Below are 18,644 nucleotides of genomic sequence, written 5' to 3' on the forward strand. Positions count from 1 at the left end.
TCACCTAACTAAACTAAAGGCTAGTGGGAGGTTTAGCACACAAAGTGCTAGCACAGGGACTAGAAAAAAGGAGAGAGGGAAAGAGAGAAGACAGGAGTAAAGGGAATTAAGAGCAACATGTGTGTGTGTACATCTATATATGTAAATATACGTATATAAAACATATTTTTGTATGCATCAGGACAAGACCACAAGTAACTTTTCAATAATCAACAAATTAAGAGAATGTTTGTAAGTTTCTACTTCTGGTTTCAATCTAATTCACTTTATTTAACTTACTATTAGTACTCTTTAGAGGGGCTCAATGTATTAAGTTAGTGGAGTATTTTCATCAAACAAAGTAGTAAAGCTGATTTCAAGTAACGTTTCTCAAACACTTATTATGTGCCAGGTACTGAACTTGGCTCTTTATTTGTATTTGTTTAATCCTCTTTGTTCTTGAAATTATATATATATATTTTTTTAATACCCTTTTTGATGTGATTAGAAACTCTATTGAAGACATTGCCTTCAGTAAAACAAACCAGCTGTCAGTCCAAGAATGGACTGGCAGCCTTATAATTAGCTAATCACTAATGGACATTAGCCAGACATTTGCAATGACTTTCACAGTGAGGTATGTGGCTACATGCACACCTAAGCAAATACTTCATCAGCCCAAAGCTGTATGCTAGGGCTGCCTTTCTTGCTCAAGTTTCCTTCTTATGTGTGTTTTTCCATGCAGCAGTAGAGTCTTCAAGTTGTGTCCCCTGCCAAGGCAAGAAGGAGATGAGGAACACAGTTGATTAGGTGGGTGGCATCATACACAGCATATAGGAAGCTCTCAAAAAGTAATTTTGTTTGACTCAGGTCAATTACCATCATCTCTAAGTAATCATAACTGCTTCCTACCTAGGCTGCCTGCTACCAAATATTTCATAAGCTGTCCATCACAGAAGAATCAAAGTTTGGAGTTTCAATTCAGACAAGGTAAAAGGGTTTGGTAAACACTTTGGACTTTGCATCCAAACCCCTGGAGGGAGATAATCTGAAGTGCTGACTATGCCTCAGGATTATGATTTTGTACTAAGACCAATTGCAAAATTGAAACACAGTTTCCCTAACAAGGTGTACAAACAAGCTTTTCCAAGTTCAAGGTAATCAGTCAGTAATGTGCAAATATGAATTTAGAACAAAAATCAACACTTTGCAGAGAAGATAACAGAATTCAGAATGTCTGCAATGTGTTTACACAATGAAAATACTAGAGATACGAAGAAACATAGAAATGTGACTCAGAGTCAAAGGATAATCAGGCAATAGAAACAGATTTTAGAGATACTCCAAGTGTTTGAAAAAGAAAAGAAGGACCTTAACGAAGCTATTATAACTATTTTCAAGAACTTCGAGGAAAGAGTCAAACAAAAACAAATAGGGGACTCTCAACAGAAAATTCTAAATTGCAAAAGAAGAATCAAATGGAATTCCATAACTTAAAAGTAAAGTATTCAAAATGAAAAATTCACAGAATGGTATTAACAGCAAATGGAAATTTTAAGAGAAAAAAGATTATTCAACATGATATGAGATTGATAATATTTGAAGGAAAGTAAAAATATTTACCTAATCAAAAAGACAAAAAGGAAAAAAAGATTAAAACAAAATATCAGAACGTCAATCAAATGTGGGTCATCTGATATATATCTTATATGTTGAACATTAAGTGGTCTAATATATGTGTAATTGGAGTTCAAGAAGGTGAGAAGAATGAGGCAAAAATGGTATTTGAACAGAAAATATACAAAAATTTCCCTAGATTTTGGGGACAACAACATAATGATTAAAAAGTTTTCATAAACTCCAAGCAGGATAAATTACAAAGAAAACCAAACCAAGGCTCTAGAAACTTGAGTTAAAAAGAAAATCTCTAAAATATCCAAAGGACAAAGACAAATTAAATTCAAAGAACAACAAAAGAATTGATGGCTAGAAACAACCGATGTCTGGAGTTAATTGGAAAATATGTTTAAAAAACTGAAAAAAAATTATCAATACAGAATTCCATATGTAATTTTTTTAAAAGTCCTCCAAAAAATGAGGGTAAAATAAAGACTTTAATAGTATAAACACCATGAGAATTCACCCCCAGCACTCCTTCCCTACACTAAAGTATGCTTCTCTTAACACTTAACAGAAGTGTTACCATATGGAAACTTGAATACACAGGAAGAATGAAGAGTATCTGAAATGATATTTATATAAAATTACAGAAGACATTATATTTTTTCTTAATCTTTTAAAATATAAACTGACAGTTTAATAAATTATAACAATGTATCACAGAGTTTCTTATATAGATGGAAAATGTATGACAATAACAAATAATGAAGGAAGGTAAATATAATGGAATCAAACTGTTGCAAGATTATAACATTTCTGTGAAGTTGTATCATATTAATTCTGAGTAGACTGGAAAGTTAAGTATAGTTGAGGATGCAAATTTTCATCTCTAGAGGAAACTAAAAAGAAAACAGCTAAAAACACATAAGAGAAATTCAAATATTACTAAAAAGTGTTCAATTTATTCAAAAGAAGGCAAAAAGAATAGCAGAAAAACAAATAGGGGACTCTCAACAGAAAAATTCTAAATTGCAAAAGAAGAATCAAATGGAATTCTATAACTTAAAAGTAAAGTATTCAAAATGAAAAATTCACAGAATGGTATTAACAGCAAATGGAAATTTTAAGAGAAAAAAGATTATTCAACATGTATTCAAAAGTAGATGGAACCAATAGAAAATGTAAGCCCAAACTTATTAATAATTGTATGAAATATAAATGGTTACCCACTATGGTTAAAATGAAACAATGGTCAGAATACAATACCTAACTAAATGTTATCTACAATGATGCATTTGTCATATAAATACACAATTAGGTTGAAAGTATATAAAAAATATACTGAAAAAAATGTAAGCATAAACAAGCTGATATGGTTACACTAACATCAGATAAAGTAAACAGAAGACAAAGAGTATAATTGGAGATGTAAAGAGGGATATCCTATAATGATAGGAAGATATACAAATCCTATATATGTGTGTACTTATATACAAAGCTTCAAAACAGATGATGCAAAAACTAGACAGATATAAAAGGAAAAACTGATAAATCTACAATCACCATTAGAGAGTTAACATGCCTCTCTCAGAATTTACAGAACCACTAAACAAAATCCAGTAAGGATACAGTAGATGTGAACATGCTAAAATTGATCTAATTAATATTTATAGACAATTATACCCTATAACTGTACAATACACATTGTTTTCAAGTGCATAAGATATATACATAAAGATAGACCATATGTTGTGTCACAAAATAAGTCTCAATAAATTTCCAAATATTGCATACTTTTTAAATTTTATTTTTTAATTAACAAATAATCATGGTACATATAAGGTACACAACAATGCTTTTATATATATACATATATATGATAGTGATCTGATCAGATCAACAATAGAATTAAGTCAGAACTTAACAAAAATGATATATAGAAAAACACAAATTGAAAATTAAACAACTCACTTCTATAAAAACATGAATCTAAAAATAAATCACAAGAAAAATTTGAAAATATTTTGAATGTCATAATATTAAAAATGCAGCATAGCATAATCCATAATGCAACTCAAGTGATGCTTAAGAGAAAAAATGTATAGCTTTAAATGCTTATATTAGAAAATACGAAAAGTTTAAAACCATGACTTAAGTTTCTACATTAATAAGCTAGGAAAAATAGCAAACTAAGTAAAAAGAACAGAAATCAATGAAATAAAATTAGACTAACAATAGAGAAAATTAACAAAGCCCAAAGCTGGTACTTTTAAGACATTAATGGAATGTATAAACCCAGGAGAAAAACCTTCATGACCTTGGGTCAGACAGAGATTTCTTAAACATAACACCAAAAGCATTATCCATAAGTGCAAAAAACTGACAAATTGAAATTTTTCATATTCAAAACGTTTGCACTTCAAAACATATCATTATAAAAATGAAAAGATAAGCCACAGACTGGGAGAAAATATTTTCAAACTATATACTGTATCATGTAAAGGAACTATATCCACAAAAATATAAGAAAAAAACCCAAATAACTCAATTTAAAAATGAGAAAAGGATCTAAATAAATATTCCCCGAAAGAAGATATATGAATAGCCAATTAGCGCATCAAAAAATATTCTACATAGGTTGGTCACCGAGGCTGTCATCTATAATCCTAGCACTTTGTGAGGCCAAGGTGGGCAGACTGCTTGAGCCCAGGAGTTCAAAACCAGCCTAGAAATCACAGTAAAATGCCTCTACAAAAAAGTAAAAAAAAAAAAAAAAATTAGCCAGGCCTGATGGCGTGCACCTGTAGACCCAGTCACTCAGGATACTTACGTGGAAGGATTGCCTGAGTCTAGGAAGTCAAGGCTGCCATGAGCCATGATCGTCACGATCATGCCACCGCACTCCAGCCTGGGTGACAGAGTGAGACTCCAGTTTTAAAAACAAAAACAAAATACTCTACATCATTCGTCATTAGAAAAATGCAGATTAAAATCATAATGAGATACACTGTCACATCCACTAGAATGGCTACAATCAAAAATATAGAAAAAACAAATCTTGAGAGAATGTGGAGAAATTGAAACCCTCATATGCTGATGGTGTGAATATGAAATGGTGCAGTCATTTTAGAAAACAGTTCGGCAGTTTCTTGAAAAGTTAAACATACAGCTCAGCAATTCCACTCCTAGGTATCTATCTAAGTGAAATGAAACATATGTTGACAGAAAGACTCAGACATGAATATTTATGGCAGCATTATTCATCATCAACTGATAAATAGACAAACTAAATATGCTATATCCATGCAATGGAACACTATGGTACAATAAAAAGGAACAGAATACTGATACATGCCACAACAAAAATAAGGCTCAAAAACATCATGCTGAATGAAAGAAGCCAGACACACAAGATCACATATTCCATCCTTAGAAAATGTCCAAAAAAGCTACAAATCAATAGATACAATATTACCTAGAGCTGGGGAAAAGAACAGAGAGTGACTGCAAATGGACATGAGGGATTTTGGAAGGTGATAGAAATATTCTAATACTGGATTGTGGTAACAGTTGTACAACTATGTAATTTTATTTTTAAAAATCACTAAACCATACACTTAAAATGACTTTTGTGTAACACAAAATTTACCTCAATTAAAGCTGCTAAAAATATTATCAAGCATCCAGCAAAACTAATCAAGAAAAAAAATTTAGTGACAATTCAGGAATTAAAAAGTGCTATCATAAAAGAGCCTACAGACATTAAAAGAATGATATGAGAACACTATAAATGACTCTATACCAATAAATTTAACAATTTAGAATAAATAACAAATTCCTTGAAAAACATAGCTTAATAAAACTGACACAAGAGGAAATGGAAAATTTCAAGGCCTTATATTTAATACATAAATTAAATTTATAATAATTTTTTAAACTTTCTGCAAAGGAAATTGACAGGTCTAAAAGTTTTCACTTTTGAATTCTATGAAAAATTAAAGAAAAACAATACCAAGATCATACAAACTCTTTTAGAAAACAGAAGAGGAAGGAATGCTTCCCAATTCATGTCGAGGCCAGTATATTACTCTTTTAACCAATCTTAGCCAAATTTTATAAAGACATTACAAGAAAAAAAAATTGTAGCAAATTTTTATCATACACATAGAATCAAAAACCCTTAACAAAACATTATCAAATGGTATCCAGAAATACACACACACACACACACACACCGTACCAAGTACTGCTTATCACAGACATGCAAAGTGAGTTTAACATTTGAAAATAAACAAATGGTGTTTACTATATTAACAGGAAAAAGGCGAAAACCCATATAATCAATAGAAGCAGGAAAGTGTCAGATGAAAGTTGACACCCATTCATGGCAAACTAGGAATAGAAGGGAACTTCCTTATCTAATAAAGAACATGCAAGAATATCTAAGATAATACATATAGTAAAACATTGAAAACTGTCCTTTTATGACTGAGAACAAGGCAGAGGTGTCTGTTCTTACCACTTCTACTAAGCATTGTACTAGATATCCTAGTCAGGGCAATAAGATAAGAACAAGAAACAATGACAAAAGTGGAAAGTAAGAAATAAACTGTTTTAATTCCTAAACATTGGTATTGCTTACATAGAACCTCCTAATGAAGTTAAAAACCAAAATTTTACAAGAAGTAATAAGTGACTTAGGTTACTAGATACAAAATTAATGCACAACAATGAATTATATTACCTGCTAAGTGCCAGAAGCGAAGAACTAGAAAATGAAAGTTTTTATAATTCCATTTATAATTGCATCAAAGACATACAATAATGAAAAATATTAATAAAAGTTGTACAAAATCTCCACTAAAAACCCTAAAGCACCTGAATATATAAAAAGATGCAACATTTTAATGGATTGAAAGATTTAATTTTAAGATGCCAATTTTCCACAAATAATTGATATATTTAATGCAGTCCCAATCAAAATCCCACAGGTTTTTAAAAAATGTGACAAGTTGGTTTTCAATTTATATGGAAACCCAAAGGACCTAGAACAGGTAAGACTCTTGAAAATAAATACATATTTGGAGGACCCATACTCTCTGATTTCAGCACTTACTATAAATCTATAGTAATCAAGGCAGTATGATATTTGCATAAAGATAGAAAAATAAATCAATAAAACAGAAGACATAATCCAAAAATAGACCCATACATTTATGGCCAATTGATTTTTGATAACATTTCCAAAATAACTGAATGAAGTATTGTATAGTTGAAAAGAATAAACTATATAAACATATGGAAAAACAATGAATCACAATTCTTATCTCACCTATGTGAGAATTAATCCAACACAGGTCAAAGACCTAAGTATAAAAACCAAAACTCTAAAGCTTAAAAGAGAAAACAGAATAGAATATCTCACAACCTCAAGGAAGGTCAAGACTTCTTAGGACGCAGAAAGCACTAACAAAATAATGATAAACAAGTATTTATAAAAATAAAAGTTGCTTATCAAAAAGTACCATTAAGGAAGTGAAAGACCAACCCCAAAACTGGAAGAAATATTTGAAATTAATAAATATAGACACAGATGTAGCTATAAGAGCAAGGAACCCCCCAAAAAGAATTTATTTATAAAAAATTGTGTATTTATTCGTACATGCTTAAACTTCAGTCACTTTCAAAGTACTCTCTGTTTGTTGCAATACACCATCGAGATGCTTTTTCCACTACTCAAAATGGTTTTTGAACTTATCGATTTTGATGCCTTTTAGTGCTTCTGTCATTTTTCTTTTCACCCCTCCCACTTAGGCAAAACATTTCCCTTTGAGGACATTTTTCATCCAGAAAAACAACAAAAAAGTTGCTCAGAGCAAGATCTGGTGAATGGGGTGGGTGGGGTATGGGGATCATGCCATTTTGGGTCAGAAACTGTTGAACACTCAGTGCAATTTGTGGGCAGGTGGGTTGTCATGGTGGAAGATCCAGTCACCTGTTTGCCACAACTCAGGATTTTTCTTCCACAAATCATGGTGCAACCTTCTCAAAACTTTCAGATAAAAACTTTGGTTGACCATTTGATTCGGAGGAAAAAATTTAGAATGTACTACAAGAAACCCACCCTCCACAAGATAATTCCAGGTTTCTTTGGGTCCCCCTTGTATGAAGTCCACAAACAGGATAATGGCTGTCTATGGGGGTGTGGGAATCATTTGTAAAGAAGTAAAAGGGAAGTTACTGAACTAATGGAAATGTTCTTTATCTTGACTGGAATGTGGTCATATGAAGTACACACTTATTAAAATAAATGAATGGCACACATAAGATCTGTGCATTTTACTCTATGTAAATTTATCTAGATTCAAAGAGAAAAGCTAGTTGGGCAAAGTATCAGTCAGCAATAGCTTGATTATGCTGTGGTAACAAACAATCCCCAAATCTTAGTGCCTAAGTAGGAGCCAGTCTGCTGGCCAAATGCAACCTGCCATCTGTTTCTGTAAATAAAAGTTAACTGGAACATAGCCATGACCATTTGTTCACAGATCTTCTATGGCTGCTTTCCCACGACAGGAATAGAGTTGAGACATTGTGACAGAGACTATGTGGTCCATAAAGTAAAAGCCTACAGTATTTTCTACCCGGCCCTTTACAGAAAGTGTTTACTGACCCCGGCTTAAAATCATAAAGGTTTATTTTTCACTCACACTCCATGTTAATCAAGGGTCAGTTAGGAGTTGCACTCCATGTCATCTGTGCTGCGGGACCCAGCTGAGGGAGCCAACTCTATCTGGAATGATACTGGTCACTGTGACAGAGGGGAAAGAACAAACTTGGAAGGCTCTTTCACCAGTGATTAAATCATCTGGTTCCAAAGTAACACATCAGTTTTCCTTACAATTCCTGGGCCAGAACTCTTCACGTGACCCCACTCACACAAGGGGATCAGAAAATACAATACTACCGTTTGTTTATACATATGCCTGGAAGTAGAGAACTGGGATATTTGCCAAACAGCACTAATGACTACCACAATTAAACTGAGAATCAATCAGTCTAGGTGTTCATTTCCAACAAACATGTATAACCCTGCTGAAATATTGCCCTACTGGGTAGAAGTCTTAATCATAAAAATTCCAAAAGTTGCCCCAACCCTTCCCTTTGGCTCCCATCTCACTTGTTAGAGCAACCCAGCACACCGATTTCATAACGGATCTAGACTGCAAATCTGACTAACCCTCACCTTTACATTTAATATCCTTCCATAGGGCCTCCCTGTCCTCAAGAAAAAGTAGAGTCTCTCTGACCCAGACTTTGCCAACTCGGCAGCCTCATCTCTCTCTGCCACCAGTTCAATTTTCTCAGGCTGTAATATGATGGAATATAGCTTAGAAACACCCAGGCTTATCACACTGTTTCTGGGTTCCATACTTTGGCTACTGTTGTTTCTACTGTGTGGAATACTCTTTCCTATTATTCTCACCTTTGAATGCTCAACAGTCATTATCTCATCCACAGAGCCTTCTATCACCAAAGAGAACCGTACTACCATTGCATCAAGCCCAAACTACCAAACCTCTCAAACTGCTGCTATTGGACAGGACCCAAAGTACCAAAACACAGGACTTATCCCATCAGGTTAAATGACAGCTGATTTACACAGTACTCACCAGATGCCAGGCAGATTTCTAAGTGCTTTTCATATGTTAACTCATTTAGTCCTCATAACAACCTACAGGCAGATACTAGTACTAACTTTATTCTACAGATAAGGACACTGTGGCATAAAAAATGTTAATTAATTTGTACAAGGTCCCACAAGTGACAAGTGGCAGGGCTGGGATATGACCTCAGGCTGGCTGGTGGGAGGCATACTTTTAATCACCCTGCTATTCACTACTGTGAGTACACAATCTGTCTCCTTTTGGGAGTATAAGGTGCTCAATGGCAAAACAAACAAACGAAAACCAGCATCTCATTCCTTCTGTACCCTCAAGGCCTAGGACATAGTCATTTAGGCCATAGTAGTTGCTTAACTGGGGTTTGTTTAGAGGAAATAAATGAGAACCTGGATTCGCAGAATCAACCTTTCTGCTAAACAAAGTCTTCTGACCAGTGACATTAAAGAAGTGGTTAGATAACTACCATATACACCTTTCTCCTGGATCCCAGCCCTTCCTCCAGGGCTGATGGCCAACCTGGTAATGGAGAGACAGGAAGGGCCTTTAGAAGGGTCATTAGAAAGGTCATTAGAAAATGCACTACTCTAAGGTGGGCCAAGCATCCATCCCATCATTCAGGAACACTTGGAGACGCCTGAATATTTGGGAATGTGAGAATTTGACTTCTCTGAGCAGAAAACAGCACAAAGCTTTCCTAAAAGTTTTTCTCCCCCATATAATTATGCTTTAAATTGTTAATGGCTATAATTATAGAAGATGGCATTATTGTGCTTATAATTTTTCGTATTCCCATTGGTATTTATTGATGATAAATGGCTTTATTAAAAAATAATGATAATTACCTTGTATGGCTGTATATCAATATAGTTTCAGTTTTTCTTTATTACCACTTAAGGAATTTTATAGATTGCTAACATTTAGTTCTTTTATTGGTTTATATTCTCTTGATGGTATACAAGGGGGGGCAGAATTAACAATAATTATATCCCGTCATTTCCTGAAGCCCCAGCCCCACCCCAAGTCTTTTAAGAAAGCAATGTTCACATGTGACTACAGGAGATTCTAATTTTTACCACTACATGATTCTAGCAACTAGCTGTGTACCCCAAAATTTCCTCTAAGGGCCAAAGAATCACAGAATGGTAGATAGCAGGAGACCTAATTACCACATTGCACTTCACAGTATCAGTACCCGTAGCCAAAAATGAAGCCCCTTTTGCTGGGACCTGGGCTTGAAACCTGCTACATTAACTACAAGAGGATCAGAGAGGCAAATAGTTAATCTCGGCATTCCCCCAGAAGAAAACCCCATTTGGTTTAAGAAATATTTGTAAGAAGCATCTCAACAAAGGCCACCATCACCACAGAAGACATCACAGCTCTTAGATAGTTGCCCTCCCAAAGAAAGTTTCCTTGGACCTGATTTGAGCTCTCCTTGGAGACTTTCAGCCATTGAAACACTAAGAAGACTGCAAATCTCTTTGTTTACCAACAGCTCTCTACTGGGGAATAGCCCAGTTCACATTCTTTGCAAAACATAAACCAAATCAAATCAATGACCTCAGTGTAAGCTGTCCATGACTCTGCAAACAGTGATTTGGTAGTGTTTTCCCAAGATAGCAAAGTCTGAACCTTTTGCACCAAGAAGAGGAATGACATAAACCCCCATGGTACTTGATGCTTAAGCCAGGCTATTAGAAAAAATACAAGGAAAAAAACTCACATTTGGAATCCGATCTCATCTGTCCAACCTGGGAACATGTTCTCAGTTTCTTTGAATTTCACCTCTCCTTTCTGCAAAAATGATTTCAGCAACACCTGAAACTCAGGACCATTGCAAGTTTTAAATGAGTTAAATGTCTGGTGCATACTTGTTGTTTAATATATATTGGTTTCACTTCCTTTCTTCTAGACCAGTAGTTCTTGACTGAGGGTGATTCTGTACCCCCCCTACTCCCCACCTCAAGACTTTTAGCAATGTCTGGAGATGAAATTCTTTGTGATCTCAACTTGAGTGCCAGGCTACTGGCATCTAGTGGGTAGCCTGGGATGCTGTTGAATGCAGGACAGTCCCACGACAAAAAATTATCCAGCCCAAAATTTCAATAGTGCCAAGACTGAGAAATCTTCTTCCATACTAGTGTGAAAATAATTCTGTCATAGCTTCTGTCTTTGTAACTAAATGAGCAAAGTTTTGCTGAGAATCTATCATGTACAAAGCTCTGTGCTAGGCACATCCTTAACCAGCTCATATATTTGATTTCCTGTTGCCATTTTCCCAAAGCATCTCCCACCTTCAATCAAGCCTCATCTTCTCTTTTCTTCTTCATGTTGCTCTCAGAGGCCTTAAAGTCAGACATGCTGTGTGTCACAGCAAAGACCTGTATTAATCAACAATTCCAAATATAGCAACAGCAGTTTGAAAATCAAAGAATGGGCCTTGGGGACATCAATATTTGCATGTTCATAATAAATACTTAACTACACATCTGTGCGATGTTCAATATAGTTGGGGGAGTAAAAGAACATTTATGTTGATTTTTGTCAAGTTTCCACAACTAAAGCATCTGATGTGCTAAAGAAATGTAACTGAATAGTTGTAAAGATGATTTTAAGAATACTTATGTACTTATGAATTGGAGACATGCCTGATTTACTCTGCAGTTTTTCTAACCATCAGTTAGCATATATACCCGCTCCTGGGATCAGTGGAATAATTTTCTAGTCTGTACCTTAAATGTCTATTGCTTTCCAATCCAGTGCTCACCTCTACAACTCACATTGACCCTGCATCTACTGTTCAAGGCCCAGTTTCAGGTTTTCAGTCTTCTCCTTATATGTTGTACATATGTATAAGCAAATACCTCCAGGAGCAGACGCTCCTGCTTATAATTTATTGTGGGTTTACAACCTGCCAGGCTCTGCTATAAGTGGTATGTGGTCACAATCTCATTTCATTGTCACAGAACCCCTACATTGTTGATGGTATCCTCCCCATCCCATTATACAGGGGGAAAAACGGAGACTCACAGAAGTTAAGTAACTTGGCCAAAGTCACACAGCTAGGAAGTGTCAGAATAAGTGTTCACGCCCCATGTGTCTAGTTCCCAAATCCATGTCCATCATCACTACACTATATTGGAGGAAACAGATCAGACATCTGGTAAGCACTCTTTGTAAAGAGTTAAATAGTAGGCACCAACTCTACATCAAAGAAGCTACCATGCACAAATGCTAGTTCATGTGCAGAAACATATATGTAAAAACAAATATGTTTGCAGTTGCTTAACTTGAAAACTTACTTGCATAACTCTTGAAAACAAGAAGTAACCTTAATAGGGGAAGTAGATCCATTCTATGGAATGCAAACTGGGGAGAATGTGGCATTTTCCCTACTTCCTTAGTAAAAGAACTCTGATTTTATTCTGGGTGCAATGCACCAAGTCAGAAGAAAACATTCCCTAGCCTGCCCTGCAGCCAGGAACAGTTGTGTCTGGTAAATGGTTAACAACCAGCTCTCTCTTACACCAATTTCTGTGGTGTAAATTCTCCCACTATGGCCAATTTCAAGCTACTGGCTTTCAAAAACTCTAGACAGCCTAACAACTGGTTTTCACAACCTAGAATGAGCAAGCTTTTTAGCCGGTGATTGGATAGGGCTAATTTGCTCCTCCTTAAAAAATGAAACAGATAGCTAGCTAGCATATGCATCTTCCTTCCTTCCTTCCTTCTTTCCTTCCTTCCTTCCTTCCTTCCTTCCTTCCTTCCTTCCTTCCTTCTCCTCTTCCCTTCCTCCTCCTTCCATTTGGAATCTGGATGATATGACTAGAATTCCAGTAGTTACCTTGAACAATGAGGCAGTTTAGAAAATAAAAGTCACAGCTACCTGGGTGCAATGGCTCAGGCCTGTAATTCCAGCACTTTGAGAGACCGAGGTAAGAAGACTGCCTGAACCAAGGGGTTCAAGACCAGCCTGGGCAACTTGGTGAGATCTCATCTATACAATATATCAAAAATTAGCTGGGCGTGGTAGCACATAACTGTAGTTCCGGCTACTTGAAAAGCAGAAGGATCACCTGAGTCCAGCAGGTGTACGCTGGGGTGGCTGTGAGCGTGCCACTGCACTCCAGCCTGGGTACAGAGTGAGACTTTGATTCAAAAAAAAAAAAGCCACAGCTAAGGATGGTGATGCAGAAAGACAGAAGATAAAGACTAGAGAAATCTTGTCTCTGTTGACCTCTAACATAAGAGCCTTGGCCTACTACCACTGGGCTGTTTTCTATGAAAGAAATTAAAACTCACATTTTTTAAGCCACTGTTATTTTGGTTTTCTGTTATACACAACCTAACTAATACAGAGATTTTCACACTTTGCTATCACATCTCTATTACTTGCATCTTTTATAATAAAAATTTTTATTCCAATATTATTTGCAAATTTTAAAAAGGCCAAGATTGTTTTAAGAGTCAAGAGGTTTGGCAATGGTATCTATACATCATAGGGGGAAAAAAGGAGACTAATCACAGGTCTAGCACATAAATCAACAACATGGGCATGTCCTAAAAATAAAAGGAATAGACTGGAATCTAACCAAGTTCACCAATTGCCAAAAAGATACCCAGCCAAATGAGATGCAAACACCTCCTGAGATAAGCCTTAGGTGAAATACACAACAGGTAATAACGGAAAGCACAGGATGTACTGCCAGGCTGATGTCTCCAACTCAAGAAAACACCATGAAACCTGACAATGGGGAGGAAAAGCAGCAAGACTCCATCCCTAGATCAAGCAGCAGGGGCTCCCTGATTAAGGTGTCCCAATTAAGGGGACCCTAGAGACAGTAACAAAGAAGTAGAAAACAGAATATCAAACCACCAATCATGGGATAGAGCCAGAAAATACAGGAGCCACTCAACTCTATGGACCCCAACCACTGTCAGAGAGAGCTGCAAACAGCAACCTGGTGATTATGAAAGTCCTTGGAGAAAGCATAGATGAATCTAATGGAAGCTTCCTGGTCATATCCCCCCAGGTGGTCACAAATACTACACTGAGAGTGATACCCTGCAAAATCAATCAGGTGATTCTTCTGCCTTGTCTCACACAAAATAACTGTCAATTCCTTTTAGGACTCATTTTTTGTAGACCATGTATAGTCACTAGGCTTTTAGATTATCTTATGCCCAAGAATAGGATGTGTGCTAAGCATAGGCCCCTGTTCTTGAATAAGTGATAATCTACAAGGAAAAGGAGCTGTACATGCATAAAAATATTGAGAGAACCCCCATCTTTGTTCAAGCACTAGAGGCATATTCAATCCTTGATGGTTATGAATTCAGAGGAAAAAAAACAAAATTCTTCCTGGAAAAGAAGAAAAATTGCACAGAGAATATGGGCCAGGAAGCTATGGGTCTTCAGCCAGGCCCTGAAGGATAGATATCATTTGAGTCAGAAAAAGTATGAATATATCCCATATAGGAAAATGGCAAACAAATGGTACTGAACAAACATATTTCTGATAAACAATAAAAGTAGTAAAGAGAAGGAAACCAGGGAGGGAAAAAGAATAATACTGGACAGTCACGGGCAAAAACCTTAAAAAGGGCAGGGGTCAGAGATGCTTATGGTGAGAAACACATAATGGATATTAGTATTTAAAACAGAAAGCAGCACTAATGTTTCATATCCAATAAAGAAGTCTACATATCTATCGTTTGGGTAGATTGCTATAAAGGAAACATTAGCAGGGCTCTTAAACACCTTGTTTCAGACCTTCATTATCCAAAATTAATCTTGAGCAGAGTATCACACCCAATGTGACCGAACGCCATTAAGTAGCCAGTTAGATAACTTAAGCTATGCTTTGTCTGATAAGGACAGAATCAGGAACAAATCTAACAGCACAATTTTACCGCTTCTGCAGCCCAAGAGCATTGCAAGCCAGAGCAGTAGAAAATGTTTCTAGAAATTCTCAAATATGGCCAGTGTGCCCCTGGAGGAGACATAGAGTAGTTTCACAGTCTTCTCCCAAAAGTAGCATAGTGACTATGCTCAGTGTTTAATGTAACAATACCAGAGATTGGAGACTGATGAGGTATCACATCTCCACACTGGGCCCTTCTGAGAATACAGAAACCTTGGCTTCTTCCAGACCCCTTTGAGGACTTCCACAGAATCACCAGTGATGGTGAAAATGTATCTGGAATTGTCTTGTGGAATCTCCTCTCTTGTGGAAACAAAAGACTCAGAATGAGATAAATTCAGAAGATGGAGAGGGAGTGGAAACACAAAGCCCAAATACAACTAATCAGCTGAGCCAAAACAAAACCTGAGAAGAAAATGTAAATCTCTAAGAATGGAGATAATTTAAATCTCCAAGGAACAGAGGGATTGCTCCAACAACACTGGCTAATTTATAGAGATGCATGCCACATGCATGTCACAGAGGCGCCTGCATGTCCATGCCCTGTGCCCACAAGCTAAGACTGACACAGATTTTACCATTACAGGAGGCACATGGAAAACCTGGTTAAGATAATAGTATTTCTTTAATCTGTGCATTCAACACAGCAATGAAAGACTGTTTACCAGAAGACCCAATGAAACCTATTTGTTCAATGAGTTATTTAATCAAGAAAAAATTTTTAGTGAAGCAAGAAAAAAACTAACAACTCCTCTGTATTAGTTTTGTCCATAGGACTATCTCAATCAGATTTCACTACATAAGCAAAGAGTGAAATGGGTCAGTCACTCCAAAACAACAGTGACTGTCCAGCTACATTATGAACATTTGTAGGATCGCCCTGGTTTGAAATTCTTCCAACAGGGATGCTCCTCCAAAATGAAACAAGTATTTCACCCCAGTATTTCATACCATTATTTGGCACACTCATAACTATGTTTCTTCCTCTGACACTTTGACCCTTTGCCTATCTTTCTTAACCAATTAATTGTTCGTGGTAATCATAGTTAACATGTATATAGCTGGTACTCTGTTACATGCCTTGAGTTGGAGTCTCACTCTGTCACTCAGGTTAGAGTGCCATGGCACACTCACAGCCACCCCAGTGTCAACCTGCTGGGCTCTGGCGATCCATCTGCCTCAGCCTTCCAAGTAGTTGGAACTACAGGCATGCACTACCACACCTGGCTAATTTTTTATTTATTGTAGAGATGAGGTCTCGCCAAGTTGCCCAGGCAGGTGTCGAACCTGCGGGCTCAAGCACTCTACTAGCCTCGGCCTTCCAAAGTGCTGGGATTACAGATTGAGCCACCGAGCCCAGCCATGCCTTGTTTTATATACTGACTCAATCATCCTAACAACACTCTAAATACTATTACTAGCCCCATTTTATAGGTGAGAAAACTAAGGCTCAAGGAGGCAATTAACTCTCTTGCCCACAGTCACACACCAGTTAAAGATCTGGAACCTGAACGCAGCAATTTGGCCTCATCAGTCCTGGGTTTTAATCTCAACACCAAATTGCATACAATTTATTTGCTCACTCCAAAGTTTAATAACATAAACCCAGACACATCATTCCAAGTGTAATAATAAGAAAAACAAATTGTCCTTGGCCACATTTCTCTCCCATTTCTTCTATCTCATTCCCTACTTCCAGTATTCACCAATTAGGTCTTTCTTCTGCCCCCCAAAACATGTTTTTGACATAAAAATGGCTCTAAGAACTGCTAATGGGGGGGAGATCTGGAGGGGAGATAAAGGGCACACAACAAGCCACTGGGTACCATGTCCACTACCAGAGGAAGAAGGAGCTCTCAAGAAGCTTAAACTTCGCCTGTATACAATTTACTAAAGCATCAAATCCTCACATGTACCCTACAACTCTAAAATTAAAAAGTAAAAATGGTCCTAAGATATGCCAGCAAGGACAGGAGTCACTAAAACCAAGAAACTCATTGTTTAGGTTGGCAATGCGGGCATGTCCTTGATATTGACATCTTGGCTGCTATTCCGGTTTTTGCAGTGTTTTGCTTGAATAAAAGAAAGAAGGAAGGATATTAACATTTCTTAAGCAACTGCTCACCATGTGCCAGGTAATGCGCCTGGTGCTTTCACCTATATCACCCTGTTTAACACCAAAAGCAAACCCACCAAAGGTAATTAATAGAATCCTATTTTTAGAGACAAAGAAACAGACTCAAAAAGGTTAATAACCCACATCTTGGTCAAGGAGATTGACTTAGGAGTGATGGCACACGAATTCAAGCCAAAACCAGGTCTAATGCTGAGTCTATTTCTACAACACCAAGCTAGGGAGCAGATACCCTATCCTGTAAAGCCAGAAACCATTCTTAGATTTTTTTTTTTCCTCTGAGCAGTGAGTCTTTACAGATTTACTGGTTGTTAAATGCTACTGACTCCAGCTAATTCCCAAATTAACTAGATTCCTTTCGGAGCTTGTAAAATGTGCTACACACTCAACTTCCGAATTTAGCATGCAAGATGATGACCACAGCAGTAAGAATGGTGCAACTTTCTTATTAGAACAATGCATGCCTAAAAGCCTCCTTTTAATTTCTACCTTCTTTTATGAGGACTCTGCGAGTGAGGACACACCTAGGATACTGCATATTAATTTCAACACAGCTAATACCCAAAATGTCCCACCAATTTACTCTTCACTGACAATGTTAAAAGAAAATGATTTATGCAGATCAATCATCTTGCTCATCAAGTCCTACCCTGACAGCCAGCCTTCATCATTGCTATTTAAAAGGCACTGCTGACAGAAAAGACCGACTCTTTGATTAAGGGCCCTGTCTGGCTAACCTTTTATTTGAAGAATGATTGCTGCTGAGTGACAAATACTTTTCCATTCATTTCAAGGCAAAGATATTGACATTCAAATTCTTGATGGCTACACTGAGCAGATGCCACTGTTGGCAAGAGGCATGAGAGCAACAGCAGGTACTCCACAGCTCTAGGGGCAAGGGGAAAAGAATAAAACTGAAACACACACACGCAGGCATGGGCTATAAGCCCTCAACAAGTGAATGCTGCGGGTCTCTCAGCCAGATCCTCTTTCCTCAATAGGTAGCAAAGGACATCTGCTTGCAGTCTCACTCAAGTCCTCTTCTTACACGTGTCCTTGCTTTACTTTGACCCTACTTGGAACTGCACAGGCAGCAAGTACTAAAAGTAAAAAGGAGCTCAGAACAAGCAGTTCCCAGCCCTAGGGAAAAACACCTTCTTTTTCTCCATCCTGAATCGCAGCATCCCTGTAGGCCTCGGGCTAAAAGTACCGGCCTCCTTTCTGCTTCATGGACGCTAAGTGACTAAATACAAAGCGGAAGAAGCACCTGAAAAAAATCAACCATTAAAAAATATCAACAACAAC

General features: G+C 36.8%; 1 protein-coding gene across 1 annotated transcript in view; it reads right to left on the reverse strand.

Moving 5' to 3' along the window:
• The window catches only part of LRMDA (leucine rich melanocyte differentiation associated), a 548,466-nt gene extending 530,129 nt beyond the window's left edge, over nucleotides 1–18,337 (reverse strand). Inside the window, exon 1 of the mRNA XM_008068599.2 lies at nucleotides 18,077–18,337. Within this exon, the coding sequence (XP_008066790.2) occupies nucleotides 18,077–18,123 (47 nt within the window). The 5' untranslated portion in view covers nucleotides 18,124–18,337. The remainder of the gene's footprint in view (nucleotides 1–18,076) is intronic.
• Nucleotides 18,338–18,644: the final 307 nt, after the last annotated feature.

Source organism: Carlito syrichta, unplaced genomic scaffold, assembly GCF_000164805.1.
Source record: "Carlito syrichta isolate Samal-C Ts95f unplaced genomic scaffold, Tarsius_syrichta-2.0.1 Scaffold311316, whole genome shotgun sequence".
NCBI classification, from domain to species: Eukaryota; Metazoa; Chordata; class Mammalia; order Primates; family Tarsiidae; genus Carlito; species Carlito syrichta.